The sequence below is a fragment of the Armigeres subalbatus genome, chromosome 2 (assembly GCF_024139115.2).
Source record: "Armigeres subalbatus isolate Guangzhou_Male chromosome 2, GZ_Asu_2, whole genome shotgun sequence".
Lineage (NCBI taxonomy): Eukaryota > Metazoa > Arthropoda > Insecta > Diptera > Culicidae > Armigeres > Armigeres subalbatus.
In genome coordinates, this window is record NC_085140.1 from 279,590,903 (window position 1) to 279,610,895 (window position 19,993).

General features: G+C 40.8%; 1 protein-coding gene across 5 annotated transcripts in view; it reads right to left on the minus strand.

The window, feature by feature from the left end:
* LOC134212309 (protein piccolo-like) overlaps positions 1-19,993 on the minus strand; it is a 97,007-nt gene that overhangs the window by 14,158 nt on the left and 62,856 nt on the right. For 2 of the 5 annotated variants that reach the window (XM_062690040.1, XM_062690037.1), the window contains exons 2-9: positions 11,082-11,325; positions 10,584-11,022; positions 9,602-10,521; positions 9,384-9,534; positions 8,997-9,321; positions 8,748-8,819; positions 7,989-8,239; positions 7,786-7,914 (exon numbers count right to left, since the gene is read on the minus strand). In XM_062690040.1, coding sequence (XP_062546024.1) covers positions 7,786-7,914; positions 7,989-8,239; positions 8,748-8,819; positions 8,997-9,321; positions 9,384-9,534; positions 9,602-10,521; positions 10,584-11,022; positions 11,082-11,325 — 2,531 coding nt within the window. The remainder of the gene's footprint in view (positions 1-7,785; positions 7,915-7,988; positions 8,240-8,747; positions 8,820-8,996; positions 9,322-9,383; positions 9,535-9,601; positions 10,522-10,583; positions 11,023-11,081; positions 11,326-19,993) is intronic. The other 3 variants (XM_062690041.1, XM_062690039.1, XM_062690038.1) reach the window with 3 other exon arrangements.

The window sequence follows — 19,993 nt, forward strand, 5'->3', positions numbered from 1 at the left end:
GCAGCTCGGCAAAATCAGCACAGCCGTGTGCCGCAGCAAAATTAAAACTAATATCCCGTCAAAAATGAAGTTTGTTAGCTGGTTTTCGGCAACTTATTTGCTGATTTTCAGCATCTTTCTTAGAAATCTTAGTAAAATCATGTTTGCTGGGGCTCAGCTCTGCGAATGTCGGTGAAAAAACAACAAATTGCTGAAATCTCGGTAAAAAAAGGGGGTTTCGCAGTTTAGTTGAGATGGATTTAACGTAAATTCCGTACGAATCCAATTTAGAAAAATTTCAAGCCTTTGGAAGATAGATCTTTACTACTGTACTAAAAAAGCAAACAAAAAGGGCAACCACTTTTCAGTTTCAGGAACTGAAAGAGTTCCTTTTCAGCGCGTCAGTTGCTCCAACAATCTCGTCCAGCGCAACTGTCCCATCTTACTCGGGAAGGATGTGCGCATTCGCGCCTACACCTTCGAGAATTCGTTGTTGTGCTGGTACTTGTCTGTGCAGTAGACAATAATCGAAGACGACTATTCCTGTGTGGTACGTGTCACGAAAGATATTATTCGTTGCGTCAAGACTTTGCTTCATATAAATCGTCGTCATAGAGGTCCACTGTGTTATAAACTGTACATCAACCGTCTCCGCCCACTAGCGTTAGCACCGGACTCTAGCTCTTCCCAAGGTCATCACAGCAATCAAAATTGCATGCAACACTGTTTTGTTGGAAACGGTTGTCGTCAATGTTGTCTTCAGGTGTTTTCTTCATAATCCCGAGGCACAGAGATGTCTTCGCCGACTCTCAGTTCCACATACCAGGAAACAGTGAAGCCTTCTGAGAGCTCCATTGTGGTCAAAGAATTCAATTAGGAGATGAACTACCAAACGCACCACGCCAGCTTCAAAGAGAACGTCTACAAAAAAATCGTGTCTTCTGATACTAAAAAACAACACACTTTTTGTCGAACCAGTCGTCCAAGATGATCTGCTCTCCGTTTTCGTTGCGTCGCTGTTGTCGCCGACATGGAGAAAATATGTCGCCAAGAGTGCATATTGCATATCTTGAAAATCGCAAAATCCTGCGGATTCGCTTTCGGGCGCACACTAAAGATCCTATATCCACCAATGCACTGCAGACGATGACCAGCGGCACAGTTTCTAGCTGTAGATCCAGTCATTTACGACATCTGCCTAGACGTTTTTCTTTCGGGGCTAGTGATGTAGAATCTGCTCTTCAAGTGAGGTATCAATAAGTAACATCGATGCTCAAGACTGCTGTGTTTTCAATCAAGAAATGGGCATCGAATGTTCCGGAAGCTCTACAAGGTTTTTCATTGGAAGATTAGCCATTCAACCGCTGCATGATCTTCAGACCGGGCAGCCCGTTTCTACTATGAGCCTTGCTTGGGAGCAATGAACCTATAACCGCTACCCACATCCCTGAAGGAATGAATGGCGCAAATCTTTGAACCATTTGGTTTCGTAGGTCCCACAATTGGTGATGCCAAACTATTCCTGAAGCGTTTATAGGAACTAAAGCAGAATGGAGACCTGTGAGTGGGATACAGGACTCCCACTTAAATTGCAAAAAGAGTGGAAAGCGTTTCGTTACACTCTTCATTTGCTGAGCGTAGTTCGTTTCCCACGATATCGCTTCCGAATGCTATCAATTGAACTTGAACAATTGAACAATTCTTCGCCGATGCTTCTCAACGAGCTTACGGATCTGGTTACTGCGTCAGAGCCGAAACTTACTGACGACAAAATCAAATGTCGCACCGATATTCAGTCGACACTATTGCCTGGCTGAAACTTAATGAAGCATGACTATCTATGCAGAAGGTGGTTTTTTGTCTTGAAGATTTCAACTCCCTTTTTTTCTGAAAGTATTCCACTACCGTTCTTCAATGGCTACGATCTCATCCAAGCGATTGAAAGGCTTTCCTAGTAAATCGAGTGTCACATATCCAGCAAATCATACGCCATAAAGTGGCTAAAGCCATATATAGACGAAGGCTTTATTATTCGCGTCGGTGGCTTGCTACGGCATGGCACTCTGCGATTACGTACTCTCTGCCGAACACCCGCTGAAGCTACTGGACGTAAGACTGCAACTCCTGCGCAAGCAACACATTTCGAATATATTTGGTTGCAGCAACTTTAATGTGACCGAATTCGGACACATATAAGTTGCGACAACTAAATTGCAACATGTGTGCTACTCGGGTGCTAGCCACACTGCATTAGCAGTTATGGATTCTCGGCGGCAGAAATTTGTCCAAATACGTTTTCCACGTGTGGATGCGCGAAGATTGCGCGAAAAATTGCTGAACTGCATTCGGGCACCACGATTTTATTCACACGCATGCTAAAGAGTGCGATCGGCATCGGTTCTTCAGATGATGCGCGGAGAACGAGATTCGATTGACCACATTTCGGCGGTCTTTGGGAGGCTGCTGTCAAATCAACAAAGAAGCAACTCCTAGAAACAGTAGGCAACACCAACGCTGTCTACGTACAGATGTTGACTCCCCTGGCTCAGGTCGAACGGTTCCTAAACTCCCGGACGGGTATTCGAAGGGGCCAACTTTCAAGCGTTGCTCGATACCGATTAGCGTGGTATTCCTGACAACCAGAAGCATTTCCAGAATATCTCGGCTCGCTGGTACCCGGAGTACCTGCAATAACTGCAGTCACAAGCAACTAAAGACTGGAACTGTAATCCCCCGATCACGTAGAGGTGGGCCGTATCTTAGTTATGATGGGGAACAACGTCCCTCCTGCTAGCTTGGTAGGATCGAAAAGCTGTAAGATCGTGCAAGACCCAGACGACACAGCTGACAGCGGAGGAAATGTGAACATGACCTACCCCGAAACGTGAGGGATTACTGTAAGCGCACTCCGAACCATTCCATTCGGGACGCAGTTTGTCCAGCAGACAATACAGCGGGGCGGACATCATATCTTCAAGGTAAAAAAGGTGCTTAACCAAACCGATGAACAGAATTATTTTAGTCAAATCCCGTGACAGGAAGCCGAACCGCGAGTTGTTTGTACCGCTGGAATATATCGGAATTGAGTACGAGACGTACGAGAGTCCCCGGACTCTTCCGTGATGAACTTTAAAATTTAAAAAATCACGTTAATAAAGTAATTAAAAAAAAGTCCCCGGACTCTAGGTTTTCGTCGGAAAATCCCGGATGGATGTGGGTGCGGGAAATTCAGCAAGCCGTACATAACGACCGGGGCCATCAACGGTCAAATACAGGGGTTAGACAAAAAGGTTGAGATAGGCAAAATTTTGTCGAAGTTCAAATCAGCATAACTTTGCGTAGAATAATCCGATGTTGATGAAACCGGGAGCATCGGACGCGGAAACTCTTATAGTTTACTGACCATTCGCAGAATCTTTAAAAACGGCCCCTCTTGGAAGCCCCTTGGAACCTGCTCTAAAAGTGGCAGTGGACACTATCATTCTGGAAATGTTTCTGTAATCATCGTCTCACAAAGCTATGAAGTTAGATACGCATATTTGCATTATTCCTATCTGTTATCATTTCATCATGTTCCCGGAACCGTTTTTACGGAAATGGACATATCTCTGCATAGTTTTGACGTATTCGTGATCTACAGCCACGATTGGTTGGCATATTAGTTCTAGTGTTTGAAGAAAGCATAAAACATGATGAAGGTAAACGTCACATAAAATGACAAGCAGTGGAAAAAATGCATTCTGAGCATACCCTCGAAAAACCCGGAACATCTCCGGTGGCCAAGGACGGATCATAGGTTTTGCAGGTTTTGCAGTGGAAAAGTATACTAGAAGACTGTCCGCTTCTGATGGTCCTAGTTTTATCAAAATTGGATTTTTCTACTCAAAGTTATGTCAATTTGAACTTCGACATAATTTTACCTATCTCAACTTTTTTGTCTAACCCCTGTATATATCTTCCCTTCGCCCGGTCCTACGCAAGTGACGCTGTGTTTGGTTGTATCACGCAAAACCGGTGATGAAGTGGTACGAAGCCAACGATGTTGTTTTTATGCCGAAGGAGGCAAATCCGTCAAACTCGCCAGAAATTTGCCCTTTGGTCTACACAAAATGACAAGGATTTGAAGAAAGAGTGGATGAAAGTGTGTATGAAACATTGTGCAAGTAAGCATAAGCCCAAGGTTTGAGCATTTAACCTAGGAGGTTGAATAAACCAATTCTACAAAAACATATCCAATAGAGGAGGGGCAATATGCCCTAGCTAAGCAAAGACTGATTTGATGTCTTAGCTGTAACGATTTTCATGGGTATTTTTACCTCATGTAACAGTTAAACAATGTAGCTAGCTGATGTATATTGATAATATTCACATTTCAAAAAAGTTGTGATATTTCGTTGCCGGGAAACTCATGAGGGAAGATCAATTAATTAGGGAGTGAGTGTTAGTAATGGACCCCGTGCGTATAATGGACCCCCTGAACAAAAACCGAGAGTTTACGCTTGAATCTACAATTTCCTGCAAACTTCCATAGGATAAAGTTGCTTCACTTCAGGGTAGTAGTTCCATCCAATTGTTTTGCACTGGGAGACTGGAATTTAGTTAATTAACTAATTTATGAATGTAAACGCGCTAGAGGGTCCATTACTAGCACAGAAGGGGGGGGTCCATAATAGGCAACAGGAACATGTGGAAATGGAACATGTGAATCAAATGGGGGGACCATAATACGTATGTAAACAAACTCGATGTTGCGTATTATGGACCCGGGGGTGGCCATAATAGGCAACCTGGCTACATACTTTTAAAATACATATTTTAGTAGTAAAAATGAATGTTTTACCATGTGTTAGGGTAAGACGGTATAATATGCCCCCCCTAAGGCAATACCTATGATAACTTTTCACTTTTCAACGTAATTTATGTAAACTTTGTGTTATTTGGTAGTTGAAAAAGTCGCAAATGCATTACCTGTTAGTATTCATATAAAAATATTACTGAGAACACGTAATAAAGCTTTTTTGAAAAGTCGTGAAAAACTGGATTTCAAAAAGTGCCTGGGCAATACGCCCCACCGTAATCAAACACGTTTCAAAGCCCTTCATTAGTATTTTATCAATCCCATAATAAAAAGGCTACAAATCCTTATGTGCTTGACATTAAAAAACCAACATAAGTCCGTTTAAGCAGGAGTGAATTACATTTCAATATTGTCCATACAATTTGGAAGCAACTGCTGCAGGCTCGCTGCGCTTGTGTACAGTTGGTAAGGGCATACCGTCCTGCCTACACTGGGGCGTTTTGGCCAGTGAAACATGTTTTCGAAAATCGTTACATTTTTGAAGATGGAAGCAATTTTATATCATATTAACCACTGAGAAAAGTTATTTTGTTGCCCAACTAAGTGTTCCAGTACAAGTTTTTCGGACAGTATGCTAGAATTGCTCCAGAATGTTAAGCAAACAAACATGAAAAGTTACATCAAAACTGTAACTTTTTGTATTTTGCTATTATTTTCATTGTGTAATAGAAAAATACTTCCAAATTCACATAGTATGATGGTTTTACAAATATTTATAGGTTCCAACTGATTTTCACCCTTAGTTAGGTATAGTTTTCTAGAAATCAAAGTGGGGCGTTTTGGCCAGGTGGGGCGCATTATACCGTCTTACCCTATGTACGAAACGCGATGCTGATACCTGTTGATTGTCATCTAGTGCTGCAGAATGGCAATTTGTCATGAGTCTTACTCTAGCGAAGCGATTGAAGTAAGTTTCCGTCGTTAAGGGGTCCATTACTAGCACTCACTCCCTATGTAACTCAAAAATTCGACTTTTTCAATCCCACCCCCTCCCACTATTTCACACTTTTGTATGAAGCTTCTGAAAATTTTGTATGGATCGTCACACTTCACTCAGCCCCCTCCCCCTTTAAGCGTTACATAATTTGTGAACGTTCCCTGAGGCAAAACGCCTTAAAACTGGCGGTTCTTTGATTCAGCATTCTGGTATGGATAGTACATGGAGACGCGTAATACATTGTAGGTTAGTCCGCCTAGGGCATTTTGCCTCGCCAAAATATTAGATGTTTCAGCAAAATGTGGAAAATTTCGGTTTTTCCAACTTTCCTTTCTTTTATTTTAACACTTTTTTTGCCTAACCAACATAATTTTAGGTCTAGTTTCGTTACGGCCATACGGCCATACGTTAAATATGATGAAATACCCAAAAGGCGTTTTGCCCCGGGGCACAGTGGCTAAAATCGTGTTTTTAGCGCGTTTATTTAGTAGTACCTTTATTATGCAATTTAGCGTAATGGTGTCTTCGAGACATTTTATCAGTAAGTTAATGCGCTTCTTTGGAGGTATTCAGCTTACTGATCAATCCTCCTAAAAGTGAGATAAATTTTTTTTTTCACTTCACAACATATAAGGTTTACAGAAGTTGTAGCAAAAGTTCCTCTGAAAAACTTTGTCAAAGACCCCAAGTTCGTAATTCCGTTACTTTTGGAGATTTTATACGTTTTATGCTGACAGTCCCTTAAAAATGGGGTTTTCATAATATATTTTTCATTTTCATTTCCACATTGTTTGCATGTTCTAGAAAGTTTCAGATAATATTCAAATACGCCGTTTTTTTTGGTCATTTTTGATTTAACAGCAACTTGACAACGGGCAAATTGTAGCAGTCAATCTCATACGCATAACAAAGTACACCCGATTCTTTTTTTTACACGGGGGATGCGTTCCGTGTAAAAAAAGTTTTCAGTTCAAAATTTGAAAATCCGTGTTTTATGATTTCTCGACGAATCATGCAAAATGGAGCAACTTTGCAAAAATTTTGTATGGGATTTTTTTTACACGGCCGTGTAAAAAAAATCGTTTAAAAACAGAATCGGGTGTAATGAACATTAAATTAATACCTGAACTGTAGAGTTGTAAGCGAATGTAAGGAATGTTTCATCAAAAAACATGTCCTACTATGCAAAGCAAAATCAATCTCCCATCACATGGAGTTAATGAATCAGCACACCATGCGTCTCCATATGCCTGTACATATGCTTATACGTCGAACATGTTCAAAGCTTGTTGACATAAAAAGCAATAAATCTCCAAAAGTAACGGAATTACGAACTTGGTGTCTTCGACAAAGTTTTTCAGGGAAACTTTTGCTACAACTTTTATGAGGAATCAAACTATGTTGTGAAGTGGAATTTTTTTTATCTCAATTTTAGGAGGATTGATCAGTAAGCTGAATACCTCCAAAAAGTGCATTAACTTACTGATAAAATGTCACGAAGACACCATTACTCTAAATTGCATAATGAAGGTACTATTAAATAAACGCGTTAAAAACACGATTTTAGCCACTGTGCGGGGGGCGTTTTGGGGCCTCTTCCCCTAGTAGAATCCCTAGTGCTTACGTCAACTGCAAGCAGTTCAAACTACTTTCACATATTAAGAAAAAACCGACGCCTTAGTCGTGAGCACATACGAGCTTCTAGTCGTAAGAATTCTGGAAGAAGCCTCAGGACAGCTGCTGATCTGTGGGTCACAACGACTATATTATACATATTTACAATTCGCTATACTCCACCAAACAAAACATGGAAGCTTATTGTTAAGCAGTTAAAATAAAAGCAAAATTATTGCCTTGCTTATGTACATCATATTTTATAAAAAAAAACAAAAGCATATCAACAATCACACAAAACAAGCTTGCGCGAAAATATACGTGGTGAACAGAACAGAAGCCCTTCACAGCCTATGCAATAATCAGCGCAATGTAAACACAGGAGAAACGTTCGTACCGGCACTGTTCGAACTTGAAGCCTGCCCGCCGTCGGTTATATTCTGCAAATACCTGAACGCCTTTGACGGTATTGCGGCACCACGGTAACGGGGATCTTCTTCGTTGTGAAGATACACTTCCCCGTCAACTATTTGTGAAACAAAAAAGTGGGAAGGTTATCTACAGCACACAGGTGCGCCACCCCAGAACCACACAACCTACCTTGATTTTTGACCCGATTCATCAGCGCCTTGTCGTCTTTGCTTAGCTGCATCGAACGAAGTTGACTCTCTGCACCTTCTACATGGTTGCCGATCTGCTGTTCACTTGACGGTTTTGGCGTTGATGGGTTTGACCTAGATTCGGCATCTTCCATGGTGTCCGTAATATGCTGCAGCACCCTGAACGAACGTGACTGATTGGGCGCACTATTCCCATTCCAGGCTTGTGGATTGTTGTGGCTTCGCGGATCACTGAAATGAAGAGCGTACTGTTTATCCCTGACTATTGTTTCCACTGGACGATGGCCTCTTGAAGCAAGAAGGTGATTTTTCATAAGTTACCGGTTGTTAACACTAAACGGCATACTTGTGTCACGCCATGTTAATTCGCACGAGATGCCAAGTTAGCTCGATGATTGTCATATGTCATGAGGAAAAAAAAAAGATCTTAAAATGCGAGCGAGTCTAGACAATGTCTTGAAATTTTCGCGAAACATGATGCCATAACGAAGATGAATGAAGCTTTGCTTTCTACGAGCATCTTTTCATTTTAGGATAATATTAAATTCCTTGTTGCATTCTTGCACGAGAAGTACAGAGGTGCTTATCCGAAATATTAAAAAAATGTCAAAAATGCGATGAACAGAGAAAGATCAAAAAGTAAAAACCAATGAAAAACTTAAGTAACAAATTGAAAACATGAAGTATAGAGAAAACAACAAGCACTGCTTGCATGTGTCTCGTCTGGTAGTCGGTATACCTGAGTCTATTTTTAAGGAAACGAAGCTTAGCTTCTAACGGGATGTCGTGAATGATATATCTATGATCACCGCTGTATGTCGGTAATTGGATAATATTTGTAAATAAAAGAAGAAGAGAAAAAAGTGCAGAATTAGAAGATCCTTGTTAATCGATGGGCTCTACGTAAGGCTGGAGAAACTGGCTGGTATATAAGCGATTATCTGCAAAACTGCGCAAGTCGTACGAGATAGTTAAACGATGTTCGCACCTTTGAATGATTGCTGGCGTTTGAGATAAAGGTCCACGCACAGTGGTAGCCGTCGTGCCATTGTCGTTGTTTTCGACCTTAATTGGTATGATTCGTACCCCTCCGGGTTGCTGTGTTGGCGTCTGTTGTTGCATTCGTTGTTGGTGCATCATCTGTTGATGTTGCTGCTGCTGCTGTTGTACTGATGGAGACGGCTGTTGATAGTGCTGGTGATGCTGTTGGTACATTGGATGTTGAGGGGATGTTGGTGGGTAGCTGATGTTGTTGTATCCCTGATTAACGAAGTGGTTCGGATTAGTGAACATCGCCGTAGGCGTTGTGAATCCTGCAAGAAATGATAGATTGTGTGATGGCTTGAAAGGAGTACGTCGTAAGCTGAAGCATTACCACTGTGTGGACCTGGGTAACCAACTGTGAGTGGCGATTGAACGGGGTTGTATTGCGGTCCAGGGCTGTAGTACGGTGGTGGTGCAAAACTTGGTGCTGACACAGGCGTTTTAATGGGGGATTGTTCGATTTGTATTGGTATAATACGTTCCTGCTAAAGTCGATGATAGATAACCGTTTTGAATCGGACATATAGGTATTGAAAGATTATTACTTACTTTCTGATTCGCCGCCGGTTGCGGAGAGTACATTTGGTTCTGCACATAGACTGGTGCTTGCGGATAGTTTCGAACAGTCTGCATTGCGACCGGTGGCGCCTGCTGTACTATGGGTTGTGGTGTGACCTTGGCCACTGGATTCTGCAGCTGTATGTAATGTGTTTGTGATGTTGCAGGTTGAGTAGGAGGGGACAACTCGATTGTCTGAGGTCGACTAACTATGGTGGTGGATTGCGGGGCTTGCTGTTGCTTTGGCGCTGGAGCAGGTTTTGGCGGGCTTGGTGGAGCTGTAGCGATAGGTTCCGAAGTTTTAGTAGCGGTTTCGTTACTATTAGACTTGGACGTCGATGATTGTTTGGATCCCAAAAAATCTGGGTCCTCTTTATGAACCCATTCGGGCTGTTCTTTAGCACTGTTTTGACGTGATGACATCCATGGTGGGCTTGTTTGATTGAGTAAACTCTGTTTGCTATTTGCAAACGCTTCATGAGGTGGAGGTATGTATAAAGAACCTAATGCTTGAGGTGCGGGTTTTTGTGACGTGGGAGGTTTAACCGTTGTTGAGTTATTGTTGGCGGAAGTATCTGTGTAGTTCGTGCCGTTGTTGGGCGGAGATGGCGGAGACGATGATGGTGGCGATGAATGTCGAGTTTTTGGAGACTGTTCTTTGTTTAGTTGCTGTACTTTAGCTGTGGAGTTGATGGCCAAGGAGGATGGAGGTTGTGAGAGTTTTGTTGGTGTGATAGGTGGTGGGAGGTTGGGTGGAACTGGACTTTGACTATAGACTGGAGGTGTCTTTATTGACGACACATGTGAACCGTTTTCGAGCGGTTTAGTTAGATTGGATGGGCTTGGCGAGCGATTAGGAGAACCGTTCCTGACGGTAAGTTGATCTGTGCGATTATGCGTATTCTTAGCGACTGAAAGTATGAAATAATGGGGATTAGTGACATCACAACTAGATGCGGAGGCGAATGTTTACCTTCTTCGTCTGCTTCTCTTGTATTATACACAGGCAACTGCTGGGCGGGGTTCGGCAAATCATTGCGCCTTTCGTTTCGATATTCCTCTATCCAGAAATCATTTTTCGGTTGAGGACGAGGCGCCTTGCGAAGGTTTGCCATCGGATTTGGAGGAATTTTGATTTCTGGCCTACATCCCATTGGAGGAGGCTCGAAAGTCTGTGGTTTTGGAGTCTTTCTCTCAAGCGAAGGCACAGGCGGTGGTGGTGGAGGAGGAGCAGACGCACTGTTACCGTTGGTTTGTCCAATAGTTGGCTTTTTGCCTACATTTGGTGGAGGTGGAGGGGGTGGAGCTGGTGGACCTGTGGGAAATACCTGGAAAGGCATTCCCATAGCCGCAGCCCCTAAAGTCGCCGCTGGCGACACTGCTTGTTGACTACTACTACTATTACTATTATTCTATTTTCAAAGGATTCTTGTGATTATATTTACAGTAAAGAAAATTTGAACTAACTTACCTGTGCTAGTGGGGAGACTTTTGGTTGAGTACTCACACCTTCGGATTGAGCGTTCCGTGATATTCGTTTGGCCATTCGAGGTGATTTGATCTGTGATAGGTCAATGCCACCGGGGGTGTATGTGAATGGTTGTTTGTCACGTCGCATCATGGCATTCTGAACGCAGGCCGGTGGTTCAGCTGGTAACTGTGCCTGTATCCGTCTTGCCGAATTACCGATTGTGGATTGCGGTGCACCGCCATAGCTGTGGGTGTAAAAAGATAAGCAATAAAATGAAATGGGTTGTGAATGTCATTTGATGTAGGATATTCTTAGCTTCATTGCCAATAAATAAAAAAAATAACAGCGTTGGCTATTGAGAAATGGTTTTGTCTGCAGTTTCATATTCGATTATAACCGCAAGTTTTAGTCGGACAGTGACTAAGTAAAAAGGTAATGCTTAAGAATTGATAAAATCAAGTCAAGGCCTCTGTTTTGTTATCAATATGTTATCTTTTGATCTAACGAGATCAGTTATGGCAGTAAATGCACGAATACGGATTCCCGAATATAGGCGACAATAGATGTAGTTTGAGTTTCAGGGACACTCTCGAGCTCTCGTTTCTATCTTTAAAAACATTAATAACATTTATAATATTTAAAATTGCATAAGTTCAAGTAAGCGATACTCATGCTAGCCAAATTATTATTGATTATTATGTGCAGAATTTTCGTTTGACTCTGACGTTGTTTTTCTTCAAGTCAAAACATCCAAGGTTCCTCTAGGTTTTTTGTACAGTTTTAACATAGATTTATTTGGTTTTGCTTGCATTAACAAGAATAAAAAGTGTAAAAGTGAAAAATAAGACAACCGTTCAACGCAATTAAAGTTAACAGTTAACAGCAATTACACACATATGGGTGAAAACGCTGAATAATTATCTGAGGTGTGGCAGTGGCAGTCGGTATCATCCGCTTCAAAAATATTGCCCTATTAGATCAGGGTCAACAGATCGTATTTTCGTTTTGCGGAAATGCGTATCGATATAAAAATAAATATGGGAGAATATCGCATACTAACTACAAATTCAGCTTCCAATGGTCTTCGCGACCGTTTGCGGTGCTATTCTTTCGATAAAATGTTCTAAAAATACCGATGATCCAAGCCGGACTACGTAGATCTACCGGACGATGACGATGGCGACGACGACAGAAAAAATCTCATCAAACTGAAGGAAAAAAGGAGTCGATTTTCCACGTTCTATCACAGAATCCGAAAAGAGAAAGAGCGACACTCACACACAATATGTGTTCAAGTCTCGGCCGTATTATTCACCGATCGTATGGGATGGATGCAAAAGCTTCTAATGACCGCACACGCGATCTTCTTTTCCACCGCATTGGATTTTCAATTCGACAAGTGGGTGTTTTTATTCGTTTTACTAATGAAATTGAGAAGTAGGGTATCGGCAGGTATTCCCGGCAGGCTATTGTGCTTCGGCACACCGCTCCAAAGTCGCAACTACATCCGAGGTTTTTCCGGTCCGGTCTAGGAAATTCTCGGGTTGGAAAATGTCTTGATTTCTCTGGGCATAAGTCGTATATGCGGTCCAGGCTACGAGTTATATCATGATATAGCGAATCTTGACGTGTTACGTCAGAACAGAACATAAGGGGCTTAATGACAAGAATCCACGATGTGTTCTTATGCACATCCGAGTTGGAATATGACATCTATGTTTTCACCGAAACGTGGTTGGATAGCTGCATTCAATCTCGTAAATTTTTCTGTGATCTCTGCACAGTAGGGTAAGACAGTATAATATGCCCCCTACGGCAATACCTCGATAACTTTTTACTTTTCGGCGCAATTTATGCAAACTTTGTGTTATTTGATAGTCCAGGAAGTCGCAAATGCATTGCCCGTGAGTAGTCATATAAAAATATTACAGATAACAGAAAATTTGGCTATTTTGAAAAGTCGTGAAAAAATGGATTTCATAAAGCGCCTGGGCAATACGCCCCACCTTAGCCAAAGACGTCTCATAGCCCTTTAATAGTAGTTTATCAATCCCATAATAAAAAGGTTACAAATCCTTATGTGCTTGACATTAAAAAACCAACATAAGTCCATTTAATCAGGTTTGAAATACATTTCAATAGTTTCCATATAATTTGGAAGCAACTGCTGCAAGCTCGCCGCGCTTGTGTTCAGTTGGTAAGGGCATATTGTCCTGCCTACACTGGGGCGTTTTGACCAGTGAAACATATTTTCGAAAAACGTTAAATTTTTGAAGATGGAAACAATTTTATATCATATTAACCACTGAGAAAAGTTATTTTGTTGCCTAACTGAGTGTTCCAGTGCAAGTTTTGCGGACAGTATGCTAGCGTCGCCCCAAAATGTTGAGCAAACAAACATGAAAAGTTACATCAAAACTGTAACTTTTTGTATTTTGCTATTATTTTCATTATTTAATACAAAAATACTTCCATATTCACATAGTATGATGGTTTTATAAATATTTAAAGGTATCAACTGATTTTAACCCTTAGTTAGTTATAGTTTTCTAGAAATCAAAGTGGGGCATTTTGGCCAGGTGGGGCGCATTATACCGTCTTACCCTATTTCGTGTCGATCGCAGCGACACCCACAATTCACGTACCGCCATCGGGGGTCACAATGGGTCTGGGGGTGAGAATGGGTCATCGCTCTCACCGGCAGTCTGGAGGTCGTAGAGGAAAATCGTTCAAAAAGGTCTCTTATATTGTTGTCTTCTTGTCCTCAGATACATTCAACCTTTTCTACAAGCATTCTAAGTAGTTGAAACAGTGACCCATTCTCACCCCCATTTGAGCCATTGTCACCCCCGATGACGGTAGTTAAGTACTTATTGCAGTTTGGAAAAAGCTCTGGTAGCAGTGATTCATTCCATTGAGTAATGGTGTCGATATTGAACAGCTGTGGGCTAAACCCAAGTAACCAGAAGTTCCTTTAAGAGTACGTTTTTCGCTTAATCAGCTTCACTGAGCTGCTGAAGCGAAAAACGTACTCTTAAAGGAACTTTTGGTTACTTGGGAAGTGTCCATTCCCACAACCTTTATACATACTTATTGATATTCTATACATTCCTCCGTAGAAGCAAGGATAGAACGTTTATGCAGCGGCATCATGACGCTTTCTAGGAAATAAGCAATATGCGGGTTGCTTCCGATTCGATGTGCTGTTTAAGAGATTTCAACCAACCTCGATTAGTAAGGGAAACTGGACACATGTGGTCCCCGGGGACACATGATCCCCCTTGGTTTCTCGAAAACTACTAACATTGTCATAAAACTGTGTAAAAAAACACCTGCTAGAGAGATGATTGAATCTGAGTAACATTTGATATTAGTTACTTTATGTATATACGTGTGTTTTAGAGAGGTTTTATTATTTGAGCGTTCTCAAACCTTTTTTATTCATTGGAGAAAAGTTTAATAACTTAATAAGTACATTTCCAGGCGAATGGAATGAATTTTCCACCCAGCAATCAACGGATATGCTGCTGATTTAGGTAGAATGTCTGCTTTCAATTTTGATATTTTTTAATGTAAACTAAAACTGTTCAGGTTGGTAATTGAATACGCACGAAAAGTGCTATTGGTCCAAATGAATTTTTAACCTTCTGTCTGTGCTCAAAAAAACTTACGTTGTCTGTGCTCTGGGGTCAAATTGACCCCAAATTGAAATTGCTATAACTTTTTTATTGTTTGTCCGATTTTGGATTTTAGGGGCTGTTTCGAAAGATAATTTAATCATCTTTCAGGTCGTTTCAGGTCGATTGACTATTGGTACGCGGGCACATCGCGGGGAGGGGTTTTAGTGAACAAGGGTACAAAAACAGTGATTTTTCATGATTGTTTTACTTATATCCGAAAATCTTACCCATTTTGAACTGCACATTTTTTAAAAAGGTTATGCAGGAAGGCGTGTGCTTTGGCATGAGGCGTAGATAAGTTAAGAACTTGGCCGCCAGGTGGTGGTATATTTGAATTCATGATTTTAGACTACTGAAGATATTCCGATATATAGAATTCTCCTCAGTGTAAATATTCTTATCGTACAAATTTAAAATTTGTTAAAATGGCGTCTTGATCAAATGTCGTCTAGTGGGAATGGACTGTCTAGTAACGGAAGTAATAATTGGGAATTTTACAAATAGGCGGCAAATTGGCTAATCTTTGGTTACGCATGTAGACCCAAAGGCCTTAGTTCCAGGGTTTTCTTGAATGACCTAAAACATATTCTGTGAACACATTCTATTATTTGCAGCATCGCTGGAGCAGGTTGAATGCAAAGAAAACTTTTGATGAACTCTACCACAACATTCATGATTACCAAAAATGCTACAAACCAAAATACATCAGATCTCACATGCAACAAAATACTCAAATATAACAGCTTATTAGCGCCGCATCTTGGAAGAAGTGCTCATTATATTGAGCACCGCTTTGTAGTCCTGGACATCCTGACCAATGTTGCCGAATACAACTTGGTTGTAGGTATGAGGGATCTCAAGCTAAAGCAATATTTCAAATATGCAAGAATATTGCAAGTACACTAGCGCCGCCTATTTGTAAATTTCCTAATTATTTATTCCGTCACATGACAGTCCATTCCCACCAGACGAACTTTGTTAAAGACGTCATCTTTACAAATTTCAAATTTGTGCGATAAGAATATTTACACTGAGGAGAATTCCATATATCGGAATTACTTGAGTAGTCTAAAATAACGAATTCAAATATACCGCCACCTAACGACCAAGCTCTAAACTAATCAATGCCTCATGTCAAAGCACACGCCTTCCTGCATAACCTTTTTGAAAAAGTGCAGTTCAAAATGGGTAGGATTTTCAGATATAAGTAAAATAAGCATGAAAAATCACTGTTTTGTACCCTTTTTTACGAAAACCCCTCCCCGCGATGTACCCGCCCACCTATAGTCAATGTTTGGTAACGACCTGAAAGATGGTTAAATTATCTTTCGAAACAGCCCTAAAAATCTAAAATTGGCCAAACATTAAAAAAGTTATAGCAATTTCAATTTGGGGTCAATTTGACCCCAGAGCACAGACAACGTAAGTTTTTTTAAAAAAAAGTACACTGTAGCGCAAATTTTCAAGATTTTTCAAGCGAATTTGCACCTAGGAGACAGATCTCGGCGAGTTTTACCAAACTACCAAAAATTAGGAGAATCGGTTGAAAACTAAAAAAATGGCAGCCACTCAAAGTGGCCTGGGGTCATATTGACCCCAGAGCACAGACAAAAGGTTAATAGGGGAACTGCTCCTGGATTCCATATCATGGCTCCGATGTTCATTCCATCAAAACCAAAGCAATGGAAAGTTATTTTATTTATTTCTTATTTTTGTGATAATTTTCAGCAGTATGTACGCATCTTGAAAAAAAGATGCGACGAAATTGGTGCCGTATTTTCTTGTTTCGCGATGAGATGAATATATGTCAGTGATCGGAACAGTTCCCCTATTATGAATTGGAATACCGCTCTTTGAGAGGTAAGAAGATCCTCATAGTTCATAATGTGCACATTAGAGTAATTCAAATTTTGATTTTTTCGTTTCCCTGTGCTTGAACGATGACAATCGCTATTCCAATAATTATTTTAAATTTTCAGCTAATTTGGATATAATTTGACTGAGCACAATCAGTTTGAAATATCTATGAATATAACCAACCGTCCCGCAATATTTCCTATTAGGCTATAAAAATATAGGAATACATTAGCAACATAAGAAATTTAGCTAGGGAAAAGATCGTCTTTGTTGCGAAACAATTTGTTGCTGGCATCATTTTTGTTTTCTTCATAATTTTGCTTACAAAAGAATCAGATCGCTTCACGATAAAAGCTGGCTTTCAGCTTAGGATCAGTTCTGTGAAGTCGATGCGTTGATTATATAGTGTTGAGCTTTTTTTTGTCACTCACGATTTTGTCTACTTCCGATATTAATCACGTGTCACCCGCAAATCTTTTAAAAATTTTAGTCTTTCTTTTCATTTTCGTAAATAATATCGCAAGCAACAATGGTTTTCATGAAATAACTTTCTCCGCCTGAATAAATAAATTGAAAATAAAAACCCAGATTAATCCACCTAGCGTTGGTGATGCCTCTCTGGCATTTTCCATTTTCGTACCATTTTCTTCATAATTTTTGAACGCAATGACCGATCATTATAAATTTCAATAGTGATCAACAAGGCTTTGTCCCCTGTCGAATGAAACTTGTTGCGAGAAAATCGGTTAAGGATTACTATACGAAAAGTTGTCTAATGTTTTTTATAGCTTTTGTGCACACACACACACACACACACACACACACATACATACACACGGACAGACAGACATGTGCTCAGCTCGTCGAGCTGAGTCGATTGGTATATAATACTATGGGTCTCAGAGGCTTCTATAAAAAGTTCGTTTTCGGAGTGAAATGATAGCCTTTCGGTACAACTTAGTTGTACGAGAAAGGCGAAAAATTGGTACGGTTCATTTTATCTTACTTGTAAGTGACAAATGTTTGAGTGGATTTGTGTATGATCCATTCCTGCATGTTCTATGTTTGGGCCTGAAGATAGGCAATTATTTAAAATTATGAATAGAGAGATTCCCGGACACAGACTTTATATTAGTGGTGCCACATGGCACAAAATAATCGAGGGGCCCGAATACGATCTGAATCCCAATACAAATCCAGCTATGAATACAGCAGTTGGTTGCTGTAGACAAAGAGCACAAAACGCGATAGAAATGTATTTTGCGGGATTTGACTGACCAAAATATTATAAGGTAACCTCGATTTTGTCACATGCCATGTTGTATTGATTTTATCACCCCATAATTTACCAGGGGGTGATAAAATCGGGATATTACTGTATTCAAATAGTTTATAGGCCGGTTCATGGAACGATCTGTCACACAAAAGGCAATTTTCATAGTCATTTCCATACAAACAAATGACACGTCCATAATCAAATTATATCCAAATCAACTAATAATTCAGGAAGACTATTAAAATGGTAAATGCATTCGTTTAAACATGGAGGAGCGAAAAAGTTAAAAGTTGAATCACGCTAGCACATTGCCATTATAACTGAAGCGTATTTAAAACCAGGACTTTTCATTAATAGAGATCCAAATAACTATATTTTTCGAAATGATCGTCTTGATAGCGCTTGTTGTTGGGTAGCTATTGTCATTAATAGACGAAACAAACATAAATTATTTCCTTCATTTCAAACCCATATGGTCACGCTCCGTATCATTCTGGAGCAGGTCAACGAATTCCAAGAGTCCTTTCACTTGGTATTCATTGACTACGAAAAAGCTTTCGACCGTCTCAATCACGAGAATATGTAGGGCGCTCTGAGACGCAAGGGGGGTCCCTGAGAAAATCATCGGCCTCATCGAGGCACAGTACGAGGCCTTTTCGTGTAGAGTGCTGCACAATAGGGTCTTGTCCGACCTTATCTGAGTCGTAGCTGGTAATCGACGAGATTCTGGTAGATGCGATTGATCGTGAACCAACCGGCGGACTGTTATGGTAGCCTACAACCATGGAGCACCTAAACGACTTCGAATTGGCTGATGACGTTGCACTCCTCGCGCAACGGCGCTCTGATATGCAGAGTAAGCTCAACGACCTTGCCGAGCGCTCCTCTTCGGCAGGTTTAGTCATCAACGTCAACAAAACCAAATCGAAGACGGTGACCTCTTCCAGTTTCACAGTAGCCGGGCAACCAGTGGAGAATGTTGAAAACTTCCAATATCTTGGTAGCCAAATTGCGTCAGACGGCGGTACACACTGGTACACATAGGCACACGGATCCAAAAAGCAAGCGCTGCCTTTGCAAGTTTAGAAAATATCTGGAAAAACAGGCAGATAAGTGAACGCACCAAAATACGAATATTCAACTCTAACGAGAAATCTGTCCTGTTATACGCTAGCGAAACATGGTGTGTATAAGTGGAGAACACTCAAATGCCTGCGGTATATAATTCGGGCCTGGTGGCCCCACAACTGGATCTCAAACAACGACCTCATCGTCGTTGTCACCAGAGGCCGATAGCAACAGAAATTCGGGATCGGAAGTGGGGCTGGGTCGGCCACACTCTACGTAGGGGCGGAAACGAAATCTGTAAACAAGCATTAGACTGGAACCCAATGGGACATCGCAGGAGAGGCAGACCCAGATGCTCTTGGCGGCGAAGCCTCCATAAATAAATAAAAGAAGTCAACCGAAATCTAACATGGCAACAGGATAAAGCGATAGCCGGGCAACGCTCAGGATGGAGATCTTTCAAGTCGGCCCTTTGCACCACCACCTCCACCAAGTAAGTAAGTAAATTTGAAACCCAAGTTTTTGAAACCTTGTGAGTTTCTGTTGAAATAAATTTTGGACAATTTTAATTCATTGCTGCCTACTTACCTTTTCAATGCAAAAGAATTTATTGAAAACTGATCTTCAAATTCTAATTCGCTAAAAATCTGTTTTTTCGTAAATGGTGACTTGAATGCTAAACACCGTTCATGGGATAATTCTCTAAGAAATTCCAATGGTAAACGTTTATTTGAATTTTGTTCTGTAGGATATACGATTCAATATCCCAGTTGTTTTTCATCCACTCGAAATCCTTCGACAATTGATTTGGTTGACTGATTCAAGTCCGCTGTGTGGTCAATTGGTAACTCATGCTGACTTTGACTCTGATCACCTTCCTGTGACGTTTGAAATCTCACATCTTCTATTGCAACAATCAGCTCCTTGTACCCTTAATATAAATAAGGTTAAGTTTAGTTTAAGTTGAAAACATTGAAATTCCTACATGATTCAATTAAACCAGTTGAAAAATCCTAACTGCCAGAGGTAAT